Here is an 18,263-nt window from a genome sequence, read left to right on the forward strand (position 1 = left end):
GGGTCGGAGGGCGGGCAGTTGGACTCACTCTGGTGGAGTGCTAACCTGGAAATAACGAGCGGAATGAGTGACGAACGCCTCTCAAAATCTGACGGAAATCTTTTAAGCTGACCTTTGTCGATCTGAAATGAAGACAGATTCAGCAACCTAGGCCCAGCAAAGGCGTATTTCTTGCTTAAAATGTTTTCAGAAACACGTTTCAGTGAACTATTTTCGGAAAATACGAGATCGTATTTCAAACAAGCCACCATTACTATCGGCTGGAGAAGCCAGACCCACGTGATGCGTTGTCATTTCTGGTTTTCATTTTTTTGTATTACGTCTCGCGCACGCGCAGAACGTACGCTCAAGTCGGCGTCGCTTCGGTGTGTTCCAAGGCACTTTTTGGACCTCGGGGAGCCGACTGATCAGTCCGACTGCCTTTTCTGCCGACGGTCAGCCATCGGGTTGGTGTGTCAGGGGCTTTAGTTTGATCCCCTAGCTGTACAGTGGCCGACCGTTCAAAATGAATTCTCTATCTACACATCTATGGACTCTGCACCAGGCTATGTTTTAAAAAAAGAGCATTCTGTCTTTTCAATATAAAATGTGCCTCAGCCTCGTGGCAAAGACATGTCTCCATCAAAAAGCAGTCCACTCTGGCTTAAACTCTGCTCCAGTTCTGGTCACAATACCACTTTACTATTATTCACAGCCTTTCTGGATCCTCCAAAACTGCCCAGTCCCACCTCCTCAAAGAGTCTGCAACAACAGCAGGAGCTGGACCCAGTGTCCGTTCAGTACAGGGGGAGGAATGACGACTTCAAGTCTGCGACAGATTCAGAGTTCAGCTCGACTCATATCGCCCCCTAGAATTGAGACAGTTTGACTGGTTTCAGCACAGAGCCGTTGGGTGTGACGTACGTTGTGAGGTTTTCAGCTGTGAGGTGACGGTGAAAATCTATGAGTTTCTGGCAGCATTCTCATTGCTAGGTGAGCTGGGGGAGGAAGAGGAGGAGGACGAGGGAGAGAAGTTCATTCCTGATAACCCTGGTGGGTCCGTGGCTGTGTTCTGACCGCTAAGACTCTTCCTGCACACAGGACACGTATCGTGCTGTGGGAAACAAGGACAAACGGGGCTCGTATAAACATTGAGTAATTTCAATACATTTACAAATTCACATTGGTCCATGGTCATCCATGGTTTGGATAGAATCAATCGTATCCAATTATGCTACAGATGTAACACAAGAAGAGGAAAATACATCCTGCATACAAGCTTTCCTTAAGTGTTATTATAGTGTCTTATAGTTAAATAGTCAAATGTTTGTAAGCTTTTCAAATGTACTATTTCGACCTACAAAAGCACCAGAGGTGTGTCTCAAAAATGGAGGCAAAGCTGCAGTTTGCTTAACCCAAAGCATCGCTCCTTTTCTTTTTCCTCACTGGCACACTGTCCCTATCACAACAGTTAACTGAAACTGCAGGCTGCTGTTTATTTGTGTCGTTTTGCAGTTCACTTGCTCACACTGCAGCGCACTAAGACTAGCTTCAAAAGGTATTCACAAAACACAATGGGTTATAATAAACACATTATTAGAGACAAATCTGGCTTGGTGTAGCTGGTACCAAGCAAAAGCCATGATCAATGTCTGATATCAATCTTGCAGATCAGTTTGGAACATCTGTGATAGATGGACGTACCTGTTCCAGCCACGGTACTATACAGTCATTGTGAAACAAATGATTACATGGCAGTTGTCTAACAGTCTCCTGAACGCTGTAGTCTTCTTTGCACACAGGACACTCTAAACCAGCACCTGCACAAACAGAAAATGACATGCTGTCTGTCTCTGTGTGAGAGACCCACGTTCACATGCATCAGCTGCATGAAAAATAGTTGCCACACCTGTTCTGATTATTTGAGTTTAGGCAGTGCACTGCAAGATTATATTAAAGCAAATATATATATATATATATATATATATATATATATATATATATATATATATACACACACACACACACACACACACACACACACACACACAGGAATCTTCCCACATTAGTCTGTGATGATAGACAAAACTTTCAAGTGGTGACTATTGTCAGCTGTTTTGTGGTAATAGAGAAAATACTGCATTGAATTGGCTTACAGGCCTCTATACAAAGAGTTTGTTTTTTATGTGGGGCAGTGATGGCCTAAAGGTTAGAGAAGCAAGCTTGTGACCGGGAGGTCGTCGGTTCAATCCCCAGACTGGCAGGATAACATCTGAGTGGGGAAAGTGAAAGAGCAGCTTGTCCCTCCGTCCTTACCACCACCACTGAGGTGCCCTTGAGCAAGGCCCTTAACCCCAACCGCTTAGTGGCGAGCAGATCAGACTGTGGTTGTACTGGGCAGCTTCCAGGTATGAATATGTAACTGTGTGAAGGGTGTTCCTGCAAGAGAGAGGCTTACTCTCAGTGAATCTTCCCTGTATAAATAAAAAAGTGTGGCATGCTATGAGGGTTGTATTGACATGTATGTCTGTATGAAACCAGTACAAAGAACAACACTAATAATGGGTGAGTAAGTGAGAGTAAGTTTTTCCATTACATGGACTTGCCATTTTTGGTTTTCTATTATGAATCCATTATTCCATTATGCTGCTAACAGGTACTTTTTTTTAGTATCACCTCCGTCGAGGTTCCAAGCGAGCTGAGGCGACACCATTGATTGATTGATTGGTCAGAGAGAATCGTCACTAATCACTGCATCATCATTGCTAGCGACAGACGGGGGTGTCCTGAACAAACCCGCCATTTTTAAACAGTTTAGCCAGCTGTGTTTTTTTTTTGCTTTTTTTTTCTTCTTTTAAAACAAAATGGGTCTCATGCCGAGAATCAAAAACAACACAGCTTCCACGTTCTGTGTGTCTGTCGCGTTAGGTCATGGCAGTTTCCTGCGGCGTCGCTCTGACGACCAGCCACGCCCACCTCACGCATGAGGCGGTACTAAAATCAGCAATGGAAAAAGGAGGACAGGGCACTGCGGCCGAGTCGAGCCGAGCCGAGCTGGTACTAGCAGTGGGTAAGCGCTATAAGAGAGACCTGGACTTACCCACATGTTCCTCTGTAATGGTAATGGTGGGTAAACTCTTTATCCTTTCTCTGTCTGCAGGAGGGGGACCTGTGTTTTCAAACTGGTTCAATAACTACAAGTGAAAAAGAGCAGAATCCCAATGAACGGCTGTGAGATCATTGGCATGACAACAAGGCTGTTCTGTACATTTTTACACATTCGCAGGCCTTTCTAAAAAAAACGAAAACACTTTTAGGACTTTAGGACTTTGGATCCTTGTATCATTATGTTGCTATAAACATCATTTATACTATACAAATATACTATGAATTATTAATTATGACATTATAAATAGTACTATTCTTGGGACTTTATTGAAAAGGTTCTTAGGACAATGTAGTCACCTAATTGATATGCAGTTTTATCTCCACGGTCTGTAAATGAAAAAAGAAAAACTTTTTATACCTGTGTAATGATAGCATCAAGACCATTGGCACCCCAGGCGTAGTCCATTGGATTGGAATGTAGCATACCCCTGCAAGACAAGAGGGTAGTCAACAAAAACGATAATAATTTCACTTAGTGATATGAAAAAAGTCAACAAAGATGCATCATAGTTTCTTATACTTACCATGGTCCCATCCCCATATTTGGCATGGCTGTAGGTGCAATGATTCCATTTACTAGCTGCTGGATAATTCTGTATCCGGAAAAAACATCACAAAAAAAAAAAAATACTTTCAACATTTGAATCAAACTGAGAAATTCAACGTGTCTTCTTATCTAAAATTACACAAATGGAAAATATCTGTACATATTAGGGGGTGTCACGATTCTATTTGATTTTCAATTTAAACATTTTCTTTTCAGCAGTGACAGCAATGCCACAATAAGAGCCTCTAGATGGCAGAAGAGTACTTTACAACAATAGTTTAAGTTTTTCAAAATTACCGAGGCACAATTGAAAGCACCATTAGTTTACCGAGATGCACATGAACACACTATGAAGTCCCTTCTGCCCAAATGCTTTACCTTCATTGTTTGTTTCCATAACTCACTCAGGGGGAGAAGGCAAACCGTTGCCACCTCAGTGACTTCAGGGAAGCAGGAGGATTTTCCAGTTCTGTTGTTTCTCCGTCATCTTCGACTCCGGCAGTGGCCATCGTGTCTGTTAAATGGTAGCTGCAGGCTACCGCTAAGCTAACGTTACCCTGTGTCTTTAGTTGCATGCTACCAGTCGGTGAGCTAGTACGCTGTGTCTGTTGTTGTTTTTTCTTCGGACGTGCGCAAGTAGGTGGGGATGGAGAAAGAGAAAAAAATACTGGGGGAATTGCCGATCCTGCTTTTCAAAATCTAAAGCTCATTTCGACCACTTTTCGATTTAAAATCGAAATTGTGACACCCCTAGTACATATTAATAGTTTTATGGTCATAAAAATATATTAATACTCGATACAAATAGTAATGCCAGATATCTGCTGTTTGGTATTTATAGGAATAATAATCTTTGTTATTAAAATAGTAATACTAGATATTTTGTGTTTTATCCTTATAGCAGATCACTTTAGTTAAGCAAAGTTCTACATGATATCACATATTCTAAAACTGGAAATAATATTGTTTATCTACCATAACATGTGAAGCACATATTACTCACACAAAAGAAGCAAATTTTTTACCCATGTCCTCGTCTCCCACAACAACCTCCAACACACTACTGCTGAAATATCTCACCCTTCTAATGTGGGCACTCCTTCATGGCGTGTACCCTGTCGTCGAGGAACATGTCGACCGCGCGGTTGCCGTGCGCTGTATCTTTGCCGTGATGCCATTTCCCTTTCCCTCCTGTTTTCTGTCTCTCGGTTGTCCTCTGTGGGTAGCTGCGTTCGAAGGTCGAAGTTCTCCTCAAAAATGCCAAGGGCGAACGGACCGTACCCCGAGGGAAATGTGAACAAGTGTTGGTGATCCATGCTCTAGTAGAAAAGACAGAGGCAATGTCACAATTATGGTGCAGGGGGAAAAAATGTATCCTGGACAAGCTAAATTAACAAGTCACACTGACCTCAAAGGCTGGGCGGTTCTGATCACTGAAGGAGGACGTGGATGCGGACCCATTTTCAGTACTACATGAACACAATGGTAAAGAATGTAAAAAAAAAAACTAAGACTCAGAAATCCACTTAAACATCTCATTTATCAAATTCACGAGTCACAAAATAATATTCCATACCTTCTTTCCTCAGGCAGTTCCTCAATGAAACCAGATTCACAGCGTGGACAGGTGTAGTCCTACAGTGAAAATATAAATGTGAATATCTAGTGTGACTAACAGACACAGTTGTTTGTTTATTAGGTACACCTAGCTAAAATTATGCATTCAACAGCTCTGCAGATGTTTATTACCCTCATGAGGGTAATAAATAAAGCCCGGCTGATAAAGGATTTTTAAGGTCGATATAGCTACAAATATTTGGTGATTTAAAAATCCGATATTCCGATATATCGGCTGATATACATTTAAAAAAAAAAAAAAAAAAAACGCTTAACAAAACATAAACAGATTTCCCTAACATTAGTTATTTGTAGTTATTTATGAGTTCTCACTAAAATAATATGATAATGCAGTTTAAAAATAAACTTGTTTGTTTTACTGTCACAACAGAGCAGAGGAACATCAAAATATATTAAAGTTCTGACGAATAAAATGTATAAAAATACAAACTTAAGATATGAAACTAATGCTGCGTTCTATTTACCTCGGAACTCGGAACTGGGAATGACGTCATACCCGAGTTGAATGCGTTCTATTTAAAAGTCGGATTTTCATTGTTTTCATTAGCTCTAGCCCGGTTAGCTATTGTTAGCAACCAGTTGATAACAACGCATTATGCCGTTTTTTTGTGCATGCAAACAGCGTAACAACATGTCCACAGATAGAAGTTGGACATGCCTGTGTGAACGACTGATTTAGTGACACAAATAAGACAGAAGTGCTTATAACTTTATGTTACTGCTGCTTTCACAACTGTTGATACAGGGGGCAGCCATGTTGGATTTTGAACTCGGGCTACTGCGAGGTTGTCCGAGTTCCGAGCTCGTAAATCCGAGGTCAGGGGGCGTGTTTACGACTTTGACTTAGTTAAAACCGAGTTCCGAGGTAAATAGAACGCGGCATTAAAGTCTTTTGAACAAAAACACAATAACAACAACAAAAATCAGAGTGTTGCCAACAGGGACGTTGTAGAGCGCCCTCTGGTGGACAAACTATGCAACACCAACACTCATAACATTGTTGAAGGGTGTTTCGTCCGTTTTTATTCATTTATCGTCCATTATAAATGCTGATACCGATAATTTGGAAAATGCCTAATATCGGCCGATAATATCGGCCCGCCGATATATCGGTCGGGCTCTAGTAATAAAGGTTTAGTGTTGGTGATGATTCAACTTTATAGTCATTTGGGAGGTGGTGTGCTGCTGTTGAATTGTATTGTATTATACTGAGAGGTGTTTCTAATATTTAGTCTACCATCACTGATCTAAATGGGGTGGACTAAATAGTAGAATGCCTCTGATTATAATGCAATACAATTGAGCAGCACCAAAAACTGTTGCATCCAAAATACCCATAACATAAAACAGCTTGGATCTTGTATTGCAAGACAAATGGCCGTGCCTACGGACAATAAACTGTTATCTTATCTTTGTTTCAACAAAAACTGAATATTATAACCTTCATAAGAGTAGGATTTATTGCAGGGCTCTTATATTACAATAGACTGCATTAGTTTTAGCTAGATGTGCTTGTACCTAATAAACTGACAACTGACTATATGATGTCTAATAATGGAAAATATACACTTTCCTAAAAACACGTGTTTCTTAAGTTTAACAAATGTTACATGCTGTAAATAACACATTGTGAGCACTTCCAATTATTAAATACAATTTCCTGACAGTACGCTGTCACACAGGTAAGCAGCTGGATGGCTGTCAATAAAGTAACTGTTACTGTAACATTCAAGAAGCTTCCCATGAATGCCTTGACAACAGACTGCTGTGGTAGGCAAGCGGACCGTTACTGTAAACAATCATTCATTCATTTGAGATACTAACTCATTATTTTAAGAAAGTTTCTCATTATTTTGAGATACTAGCTCATTATAATGACTTACAGGATCTTTTTCTCTCATCACATTGGCAGAAAGGGCTTCCATAACAATAAGCTATAACAGCAAGCCTTATGGGAAAGAAATTTACATCAAACGTGCCATACGCCCCTGACAGAATCAAAATCTGATTCAGAAAGTGAACCTGTCTTCTGTTAGCTTGCTTTCTGACGTTAAACGCCACATCTATGAGACCTGCCAAACTGTTAAGATGGGCGCTATTTAACATTAGCTGCCATTTATTATTGTATATACTGAAATTATGTCTAAAACACAACAGCATAACGTGAATCCACCCGCCACACTTGACTGTCACTCTGGACCGTTGTTTCCTATGGAGCTAGCTAACTAGCATAGCTAAACAGCAGCAGGTCGACGTGACTGGGTGTGCACCACAACCACACACACATACATAAAACCACACAAGCCCAAACATAAATACTCATTCTTCAAGTAGGCGAATATATGTCTCTTGGGTCCTTACCGGTAAACGCGGACTAATCTCTGCTGAACACCGGTGACAAAAAAACCGGTAGGGCCGTGGCGGAGCTTCAGCCATTTCTAAGCAGGAGGCTTCGTAAGAAACGGACGGGTAGCAACAAGGGACACAACAAAACTTGACGTTTGCAACGGGAAAGACACGGTGGAAACGGAAACAAAGGAGCGCCATGTCAGCTAGAAAAATTACCAAAAAGAAGACTTCCGGTTAAATATATGACGCGAGAAATGTATTTATTTATTTTTTTTACAACGCAGATGAAATAAATGTAACATAAGTTGTAGCTCCTTCACGCTATACAGACATAACATATATACAATTTTACAAAACATAATGATTTTATATCCAATCGCAACATTTGTGGTATTTAAAAACGGCATTTAAAATGATTACATAAAATCACTTTTTTATTATAATTGTATGTGCACTGCATGTTTGAACTGTAGAGGCTACATTATGCTAAGCAAAAGTAATATAGAATACAGTTGGACACTGTACAGACTTTCTGTCATTGCTCTTCCATGTGATGTGACATGACTTAAGGTTAATAACACACTAAAATATAGACCACATCTTTGTCAAACATGGCAGGCCCTCATTTTCAGACCTTCATGCTTGAGAACAGTACACACAGCAGTTTCTGCAGACTGTGCTCCAAATATTACTTAGTATGGTACAAAAGTACAATTCGTATATGAGTTGTATTAGGTACACATGTAGGCCTACAATCTGTTGCAAAGTAATATAATACCCCTACAACAAATTACATTTATTTTTGTGAAGTTTAAAGTTCAAGTTTTGAAACTGTTAGGTGTCATTTACATACACGTGCTGGGGACAGAATATTAGAAACGTCTAAACAATTCAATTCAATACAATACAACACCACTAACAATGTCAACAAAAACTGAAAACAATAACCTTCACAAAGGCTAAGTTTATTAGCTATTGTAGATTGCATTGCATTGTGCAAGTGTGCCTAACCTAACCCAGTAGCCTATGGTTTGGGGGTAGTGTATTGCCAGACCTATGACCTATTTCGACAGGGGCTGAAAGTTTCTCAAAATGTTCCTTTGGGGATGTCATAATTGAAAACACTATGGTCTGATGATGCAATGGTTTCAAAGTAGTTAGTAGTTTAGTCAGGGCTCCTGTAGATTTGTAGAGATCATAGTCGGTAGAGATAATGCTTTTATTCTGGACAAACTACGACCGGAAGTCTCGTTCCTGTGTTCGCCAGTGGACTCAGCTTACTAATCAGCTATTACGGTAGCAGGCAAAGGCCTTATTGTAGTGCGTTAGTGTCGTTTTCGAAATCATTTTTTACTTCTGCTATTAACATGGAACCTAGCGATGCAGGTAAATATTTATTGTGAATTTGACGTTGATGCTAACGCTAAATATGTAGCAGCTTCCCTTAGTAAACGCGTAAGTTAGCCAGTGTAGTCGTTAGCTAGCTGTTAACGTAAACTACGGTATAGGTTAGCTTTGCGAAACGTTAGCTGTAGGAGAGCTCGCTTGCTGGCGTAATGAGTGTAGCTACAACGTTAGCTAGCTAGCTAGCTGTCGGTAAGATAATAAAAGAAGTTAGTTATCATATAAGACAATTTGCATTATATTTACATAACTTCACAAATACCCGTTTCCTCAGTTCTGCAACATGTAACGTTAATATACATGAATGTCGCATTTGCTCCCATTTCTTAGCAGCTTTTAGAAGTAGTTTTTTTGGTGCGATTTAGAGAAGTTTTCTTGTAAGCTAGTCTGCAATGCAAAGTTATAATATTACATGTAAGTTACCATATGTATCTGCCTTAAATAAGTTTAACCCTAGTAATATCCAGTAACAAAATATACAATGAACTCAAATATACACCATAAGAAATCGTTTCTTATTTGTTTTTCTTGTGTATCATAAAGGGACTACAAATTGCATTTTTTTGTACAGCCCTGTGTTGTAGAATGACAATAAATGAACCTTGAACCCTAACTGGGGCAAATTTCGTAAGATGAATATCACAAAATGTCACCTGTTATATTTGCTACCTTAACTGCCAGCTCCACAGCTGTATAACATGCTTATTGTTGTGATATATTGCATTTTTACTTTTTTTAGGGCGAGGAGGATGGAAGTCCAAGCCTATCCAGCCACAGAAAAACAAGATGAACATGAATATTCTACGTCAAGAGAAGCTGATAGCTCAGAAGAAGAAGGAGATTGAGGCCAGAATGGCAGAGCAAGCAAAACTGAATATGCAAACCCCGAGCAAACCCCTGCCTCCAAGGTAACGATAAACTTATGGACCTGCAAATATGGCACAGACAAGTACAATTCAACATATGGAAATTCTTTTTTTTTAAGTACAGTGTATATGTCTGGTGCTGCCAAATTATAAAAAAGTATATTTAAACATATTTCATCCATTCTGATCCCAATAGTTATCCCAGTCTTCAAGGAGGTACCTCAAACAAGTTTGTAAATGATGGAAGCTTCTTACAGCAGTTCATGAGGTTGCAGAAGGAGAAATCCAACAATGTGTCTGGTCAGTACTTTACTTGTAGTTTTGGCTTATGTAAAAGACGTATAAAGATTCTTCAGGCTGTCTACTATAAGTCCTTGACAGCTCTACAGTTTGTGGGAGCTAGAACTTTTAAATAGGGCATCCTGACCTAAGGAAACTAGTCTAGATTAGGGACCATGACATTACCTTATATTACTTACTTGTGTTTGTTACCTGCCAAATGTTCTGGTTGAAGAACAGTCCTTATCATTTATAGAAGAAAGAATAATACGCTTTACATGAAGGCTTGTACTAGATTTGTTTTTAATGTGTCCTGTTTCATACTCTGTCTAGGTTCCACCAGTGAAACCAAAACTCCCACAACCTCTACTTCATCACCAGGAGGAAACGCACTGCAGAAAAAGAGCATTCTTGTTGGCAAGCGGCCTGGCCTTGGGGTCAGTAGCATGCTTAGTCAGTTCAAGAATTACTCCCACTCCAAGAAGAATCCTGTTCTCAGCCAGAGGCCAAGTGTGTTTTGTTCTCCAGATGATGAAGACGAGGAAGAAGAATCTGATTACTCTGGATTCTTAGAGATGAAAGGTAATTCAAGGCCTATGTTTTTCAGTGTATCTCTGGACAACTCCATGGCTCGGACATTTCAGTGCATCTTCTGCATAGTCCAGTGCCTTGTGACTGGCATTTTGTCATAGGTGCCCATAGAGTAAATGTACTTATAGCCTGCTTAAAGTTTCTCCCCCAGAGGACTCAGACACCAGACTCATTATCGACAAGATGGCCTCTTTTGTGGCGGAGGGAGGAGCTGAACTGGAGAGAAAGGCCAAGGAAGACTACAAGGACAATCCTGTTTTCTCGTAAGTTTGAAGGACAGTGTAGCTCATTCAGATGTATTTACTCATACAGTATTTTCAAACTCATCTGATTTCAAATGTTATCCTTGCCTTTCAGATTTTTATATGATAAGAGCAGCATGGAGTATCTCTACTTCAAAAACAGAGTTGCTGTTTTGAGAAAGGATTTGCTAAGACCTGAGAATACGAAAGATAATGGTAAGATTACCTCTTCCCGCACCTTTGATTCCATTTTCTTTGTCTCATCTTTATTTAAGTAAATTTTTATAGTCTCAAATTGTGCACAACATTATACCTGCAGATACAAGTTTCACAGTGTAGGCATAGTGTATGTGGTGGAGCCTCCTTGGGCTTTACATGGTCTTCATTTGTTACAGTAAATGCCTCACAATCCATACAGTTCCCCATTCACCACCCCTGTCCCCCTTGCTCCTCCTTCCTCTTCTATTGGCTCTAGACTGGTGGTGTGTGAGGGCCAGTTGAGTACGGTACAGTAGTAGAGTGTGAATTGAGTCCCAGTACTGATAGGCTGCTTAAAGTCTCCCCCCCAGTGGACGCGGAAACCCAGCAGGTTGTTGAGAACCTGGCCAGGTTTGTGGCGGAGGGTGGCCCCGAGGTGGAAGCCATGGCTGCTGTGCGTAACCGAGACAACCCTGCCTTCAGGTCAGTTGCTGTATATGTGTCACTGTGTTTCTTTACACTTTGTGTTTAAAGGCCTGGTTTTACACAAAATATCTACTGTCCCTCCCTCAGTTTTTTATATGAACATCAAAGTCCAGTCCACCGCTTCTACCAAGAGAAAATACAGGAGTACCGTGCGGCAGCCTCCAAGAGCTATTCACCTCCAGCAGCAGAGTTGAGAACAGACCTTCCGCGACCAGCTGCTCCACCATTATCAGGAACCCCTCCACCGCTGAACCCCACTTCTCTACCCCACATTCAGGAGGCAGAAACTCCGCCCGTCAAACGGAAGAGAAAGAGTAGATGGGGGTCGGAGGATGACAAAGTCGAGTTGCCCATTCCTCCCATCATTGTTCCTCAGGAGAATAATGTTCCAGACCCTAACACACCATGTCTATCTGGTACATGAACTTGTTTTTTACATTTTCTATAAATATGTATATGTGCATGCACTTTTTGTTCTTGTGGGGAATGGAAGTAATTAACATAAAACCTAATCTCGGTGCCACCTTTTTAGAGGGCAGTATCAATATGTGTTTGGAGCTGATACCATTGTCGAATATTTTCCAACCCATACATTTTCATATTAATATGCATTTTTTGGAATAGTCATAAAAGATAATGTAATTATTGTCAAGAAATTGGCACTGCCATCATTATACATATTGATGTTATGGCACCAACAATCGTTTTTGTAATCGCATTTTAAGTTGCTGTTTTGGCTACACTATCAGCCCATCCAATAATGAATGTATGGATATATAAGTTTGTGGTAACGTCTGTTTCAGCCCAGGAGCTGAGAGGTCTGGGTTATAAGAAAGGGAAGCCTCTTGGTCTGGTAGGAGTGACCGAACTATCTGAGGACCAGAAGAGACAAATCAAAGAACAACAAGAGGTATGAATGTGCCAACTAAATGTATTTATTCAGTGAAAATTACACTGCTGCATTTTAAACTATACCTAAACTCTACCCTCCCCGAAAATATTTTATTCACTCTTTGTCTATTTTTTATTTATTGAATCTGTCTTTTAGAATAATCAAAAGGCACATTGATGACTCGGGTTGATCTCACTATAAATTCAGGATTATTAGGCCCTGTAATCGATTATCAGCATATGTTTTGCTCACTGTGTGTGTGTGTGTGTGTGTGTGTGTGTGTGTGTGTGTGTGTGTGTGGTTATCTCACACTCTGCAGATGCAAGAGATGTATGAAATGATCATGAAGCACAAGCGTGCGATGGCAGAGATGCAGGTGATGTGGGAGAAGGCCATTAGAGACCACCAACATGAATACGACAGTGATGAAGAAGTCGACCAGCAGGCCGGAACCTGGGAGCATCGTCTCCGACAGATGGAAATGGAGAAGACCCGTGGTAAGGCTGACCATCAGTATGGAACATTGGTCTTTGTCTTGCAACACTATCAGCTGTCAGTGCTTGATAATCAGTTCATATGAAGGTAAAGTGATCAACTGTTGCTGTAAAAAAAAAAACTTCTTGTCTGTACTTTTCCAGAGTGGGCCGAATCTCTGACAGAAATGGGTAAAGGGAAACATTTTATTGGTGACTTCCTGCCCCCTGAGGAGCTGGATAAGTTCATGGAAACCTTCAAGGCACTCAAGGTTAGTTTGCCTCTGAATTCACTTGTTCTCTAGCCTAATATTGAAGGGTTTTGCTGTTGTGCAACTGCTAGGATTGTCCATAATCCATTAATTTCATTTTAAATGAAGACTATCACACTAATGTAATTAGTTATTTATTAGTTATTAGTAGTGCTGTCAGTTAAACGCATTATTAACGGCGTTAACGCAAACCCATTTTAACGGCGTCAATTTTTTTATCGCGAGATTAACGTTCTTTTTGGCCTAGCAAACTTTGTAGTTTTTTTCACATGCTGTTGCAACAACTAGTAACGTTAGAAAAACTACAACACCACACCGGATCTAGCTAGAGTGGAAACAAAACAACAGGCACGCCGCACACACTTGTTTGGGCTCGTGAGCCGGCCAAAGAGTAGTAGGCTAACGTTACGTTTTGAGTGGATGGCGAGCGCGAGACGCCGAAATGGATGCCTATAAGATTTTGAATGGAAAGTTTACTTTTAAAAAGTTGTCGAGGGGGACAGTAGTTTCACGCATACACAGCCTGTATGACACGGAGAAAGCAGCCCAACTGGAACTGCTGCAGAGTGCAAACGCTGTCTCATTAACCGGTGATAACTGGACGTCAGTGAGTAATCAAAATTATTTAGAAGTTACTGCACACTATGTTGAATATGTATATCAGCGTATGGTTTTAGGACTGTGCTGTTTGTATCGTTTTTTTGACTGTTTTTGTCATTTGGGACATTGTCCACCCCCCTGTCCAGGAGAATTGTTACATTTCTTATTAGAAAAATGTAAAGGTTACAAATGTCCTGCTGTGGCATCCGGGTTTTGGACCATTTTGTTTGTACTGTATAAGCAAAGTGTTAGTGTTACATCTCAGTTAGGTTAGGTACTTGTAAGAATTGTGCAATAATGACAGATTCACACATTTTTCTTTTGTTTACAGTAAATAAATAATAAACAATTACAAATCTTAAAGTCAAGTTCGTAAAGTAACTTTCTTTGCATTCATTTGATTCCCAATTAAGATACACTGGTAAGAATGGCTTTCCATTGTTAATATGTACTTAAAAACAGTTCTGAAATGCAAAATAATAGAATTTTAATAATGTGATAAAACATGCAATTAATCGTGATTTAACTATAGAAATTTGGCGATTAATCGCGATTAGAAAAATGTATCATTTGACAGCCCTAGTTATTTTTATTTAGTTATTAGTTATTTTTCAGGCATCCAACAAGTCATTAAAAGTTTTGAATTTGTAATTTTAAGAAGTGTTTTGTTTACAGAACAACAACAATTTCATCTATTTTCTGCAGGATCTCTTTAGAGTACTGTAAAACGTGTTTCATACATCTTTAGTGTAATTTGTGGTAGCTATCAGCCATTGAAATGTCTGCTTCTCCACAGGAAGGCCATACACAATTTAGTAGGGCCAGGGTCAATTGAAAATGTCTGTAAACAGGATTGTAATCATTCATCCATGCATGCCTCTGTTTTCAAGCTGCTTATTCAGGTCAGGGGCACTGTGGTAACCGCCAGCAGAGCAACCCAGACGTCCCTTTTCCCTACAAATTCCTCTCGCTCCTCCTGAGGGATCCCCAGGAGGAGACTGTAATTGCCACTTGTTTATTTGAAAGTCTGTTTAACTCGATTTGGTACTGTTGGGAAAACCACACTTGTTTTCCTTTTAAAAGTTAAAAAACAGCAGAGTATGTCAATACAGATTTTGATCTAATGCAAATGTATTTCCAGAGTCATGGAAAGTTAGAGACCGAGGCTGTAAGTGTTAAACACAGCATACCATTTGAGTGTAAATTGCAAAAATGGGGAAAATAACATTTGTTCTCAGGTTTTTACAGGTTGTATTTAGTAAAGACTACAACCCTCCTGTATTAAACAGCCTCAGATAAGTCAAATCAACTGAATAATACAAGATCTTGCCCTAACCCACACTAAATTAGTATTCAAGAATCTTCCCACCCTCCGTTATTTTTTAGAAAGAGACTAAATGGTATTGGAGACAGTGAAATGGTGCAACACCTCAGTGTGTATGGCATGAATTCCCAACTTTATTCTTCTTGCCTTGCAGGAGGGCCGGGACCCAGACTACTCAGAATACAAAGAGTTTAAGTTGACGGTGGAAAATCTTGGTTTCCGAATGCTTATGAAGATGGGCTGGAAGGAAGGTGAAGGCCTGGGCAGTGACGGACAGGGCATCAAGGCTCCTGTCAACAAGTGAGCATTCATCTTCACTACATTTGCCTTTCATTGCATTTCTTTATCATTCAGGGTACACTTGCCAATGACTAAAATCTTTATTTCAATGCTTTTACTTACACTACTTTTACAATCCCTGGACAATAATGCACCAAATCATCACCACATCAAATTCCTTGAATGTGCAATTCTAAGTGAAGCTACGCTACTGTTATTTCAAAGCATGAAAAATTAATTTTCTATTTCTCTTAAATAATGACAGAATCAACAAGACAAAGTGCAAAGTAGAGTACACAACAGAAACAGTTTGTGTTGACATATGACTAATTGATTTTTGTCGACTGAAATCTTTTTTTTTTTGCACATTTTTGGAACATTCTAGTCTACTATCTCACAAGTCTAGCTGTGCAACTGTGTGTTGGCATTGTGCATCTTTTTGTTGGCATTTACACCTGAACAGACCTTTTTCACAGCACACATTGTGACTTGTCATTGTAGGAAAAGCACATATGTTACTAATAACATTTACAACGGCTCTGTTCTCTTTAAGTGTCCTTGTAAGCCATGACAGTAAGCCAGCATGTGCAATACCAGGACCCTGAAACTGAAGCAGCTAATGTAAATGGGATTCAACCATTCATTAAAGTTATTGTTTTCACGTGATTTTCCTATTGCGACATGTTAAAATAGCTTATGTAAAAAAAGTCCTATGTTTGAATTGTTTTTGCTTTATCCAGAAAAACTGAGTTTAAAGGAGAAATCTGGCGCAAAATGAATAATAACACGTGTACTGAGTAGACCGTTCTCTGGGATTTCATGCTAATCGAATGTGACCAGTTTTATCGCAAACCGCTAATTATCTTATAACGCTAGTCGTCTGGGCAAGGGTAAAGTAAAAAGAAATCACTATTTCTATACCACTAACAAGGCTCAAAATAGCACCACACTTCCACGGTAGCATAATGAGGGTCCCTACATGTCAACCGAAGCATTGAGAACTTTGTAAGTGTACAGACAGTTTATTAAAAAGATAGATTATAAAGACAGTACCGTTCATGTATACATGGGGGCGCCATCTTGGGAAAACAGTCCGACCAGTCAAACGACGAACGCTGTGCAACGTGAGCTGAACTGTCACTTGAAATCTCCCATGGTCCGTGGTTTCCCAATGGGTCGATAGGAATTACGTTTGTGAAATGTAATTACATGGAAATGCATGCATTATATCTGTTTATTAAAATATATGCACGGCATTCGTCGTTCGACTGGTCGGACTGTTTTCCCAAAATGGCGCCCGCCTGTATACGTGAAAGGTACTGTCTTTCTAAACTATCTTTTTAATAAACTGTCTGTACACTTACAAAGTTCTCAATGCTTCGGTTGACATGTAGGGACCCTCATTATGCTACCGTGGAAGTGTGGTGCTATTTTGAGCCTTGTTAGTGGTATAGAAATAGCGATTTCTTTTTACTTTACCCTTGCCCAGACGACTAGCGTTATAAGATAATTAGCGGTTTGTGATAAAACTGGTCACATTCGATTAGCATGAAAACAAATCCCAGAGAACGGTCGACTCAGTACACGTGTTATTAACCCCTAGCTGCATTTTGCGCCGGATTTCTCCTTTAACACTTATATTTTGTTGGCTCTCATATTACCAGACAGACATAAAAAGAGAAACTAATTTTGAGTGTGTCTGTCTCTGTCCCACCTAAGGGGAACTACCGCCATGAACGGAGCAGGGTTTGGAGTCGACCGTCCAGCTGAGCTCTCAAAAAATGACGACGAGTACGATGCTTATAGAAAGAGGATGATGCTTGCTTACCGCTTCAGGCCAAACCCACTGGTAACTTCTGTTTCATATTGTTTTCTGTTTGTTGTAACAATATTCTTTGAATTTGAAGTGTAATAGCATTCACTTCTTAGTTCTTCATTTAGTGTGCTGCTGATCCATTCATCAGGGTCAAGTGTCCTTTGCTATAATATTTGAATTTAATTGAGAGTTTCTTTTTTGTTTCCACAGAATAATCCACGGAGACCATATTACTGATGTAGAGGACTGTTTTTGTTTTATACTTGTTCTTGTTTATCACAATTTAAAACCTGTTTTCTGCAACTGCCACAGCTCTGTTCAGTTGTGAAATAGACACTGTTGCACAGTAGAAATTAAAAAATTTGAAGTGTGTGAAAAGTAGAAACATTAGTAGATTCTCCATTACATGTGAGGCTTAATTTGGGTAATGTTTTGTTACATTTCAATTTAATACTGTAACTTCAAATATATGGACTGAACATCGCCTGACTTCCAGAATGATTTCACTCTTCAGTTTGTGTTACCATTTTGTTCTCTTTCAGAGCATGACTCAATTCTGCATTCCCAACTATATAATACAGTTCTGTATTAGTACACAATCTTCCGTATAATATTTGCATTGGGTAATTTTCTTCACTGCGCTATAACTGGTTTTTGATTCATGTCATTATATTCTTCAGTGTTCACAATAAAAAAAACAATCGCCACTTACTGAAATGTGGAGTTGTAACTGATTCCCTGTTTATTAAGAAAATAGTAGGAGCTAAGATCAACTCACTTTTAGTTTATGGTACACGTGCTGAGTGCAGGTATCTATCCAATCATGTTGACAACTGCCATCATATTCATTTCTGCACGGC

General features: G+C 39.7%; 2 protein-coding genes and 1 long non-coding RNA gene across 4 annotated transcripts; 2 read left to right on the top strand and 1 right to left on the bottom strand.

Annotated features, from left to right (window-relative positions):
* Positions 1-468: 468 nt before the first annotated feature.
* On the bottom strand, positions 469-7,867 carry rnf126 (ring finger protein 126). 2 transcript variants are annotated; one of them, XM_031281315.2, is made up of 9 exons: positions 7,694-7,867; positions 5,271-5,329; positions 5,103-5,163; positions 4,775-5,013; positions 3,672-3,740; positions 3,506-3,575; positions 3,080-3,173; positions 1,684-1,799; positions 469-1,093 (listed from the first exon to the last, which is right to left on the bottom strand). In XM_031281315.2, the coding sequence occupies exons 1-9, from the start codon at positions 7,766-7,768 to the stop codon at positions 941-943; spliced, it is 936 nt and encodes a 311-aa protein (XP_031137175.1). In that variant the 5' UTR covers positions 7,769-7,867; the 3' UTR covers positions 469-940. The 2 variants fall into 2 exon arrangements, with proteins under 2 accessions (XP_031137175.1, XP_035861380.1); XM_036005487.1 differs by having other exon boundaries at positions 5,103-5,166; positions 7,694-7,865.
* Positions 7,868-9,048: 1,181 nt separating this feature from the next.
* On the top strand, positions 9,049-18,114 carry sugp1 (SURP and G patch domain containing 1). Its single transcript, XM_031281228.2, has 14 exons — positions 9,049-9,067; positions 9,825-9,993; positions 10,148-10,251; positions 10,564-10,812; positions 10,961-11,084; positions 11,179-11,279; positions 11,621-11,744; positions 11,835-12,163; positions 12,551-12,657; positions 12,959-13,136; positions 13,278-13,384; positions 15,463-15,608; positions 17,307-17,436; positions 17,614-18,114. Exons 1-14 carry the CDS (start codon positions 9,049-9,051, stop codon positions 17,638-17,640), a joined length of 1,914 nt encoding a protein of 637 aa, XP_031137088.1. The 3' UTR covers positions 17,641-18,114.
* LOC116037355 lies at positions 13,391-14,658 on the top strand. The gene is made up of 2 exons (XR_004101846.2): positions 13,391-13,513; positions 14,589-14,658. It is a non-coding gene; the product is annotated as an uncharacterized LOC116037355 (long non-coding RNA).
* Positions 18,115-18,263: the final 149 nt, after the last annotated feature.

The sequence above is a fragment of the Sander lucioperca genome, chromosome 9 (genome assembly GCF_008315115.2).
Source record: "Sander lucioperca isolate FBNREF2018 chromosome 9, SLUC_FBN_1.2, whole genome shotgun sequence".
Lineage (NCBI taxonomy): Eukaryota > Metazoa > Chordata > Actinopteri > Perciformes > Percidae > Sander > Sander lucioperca.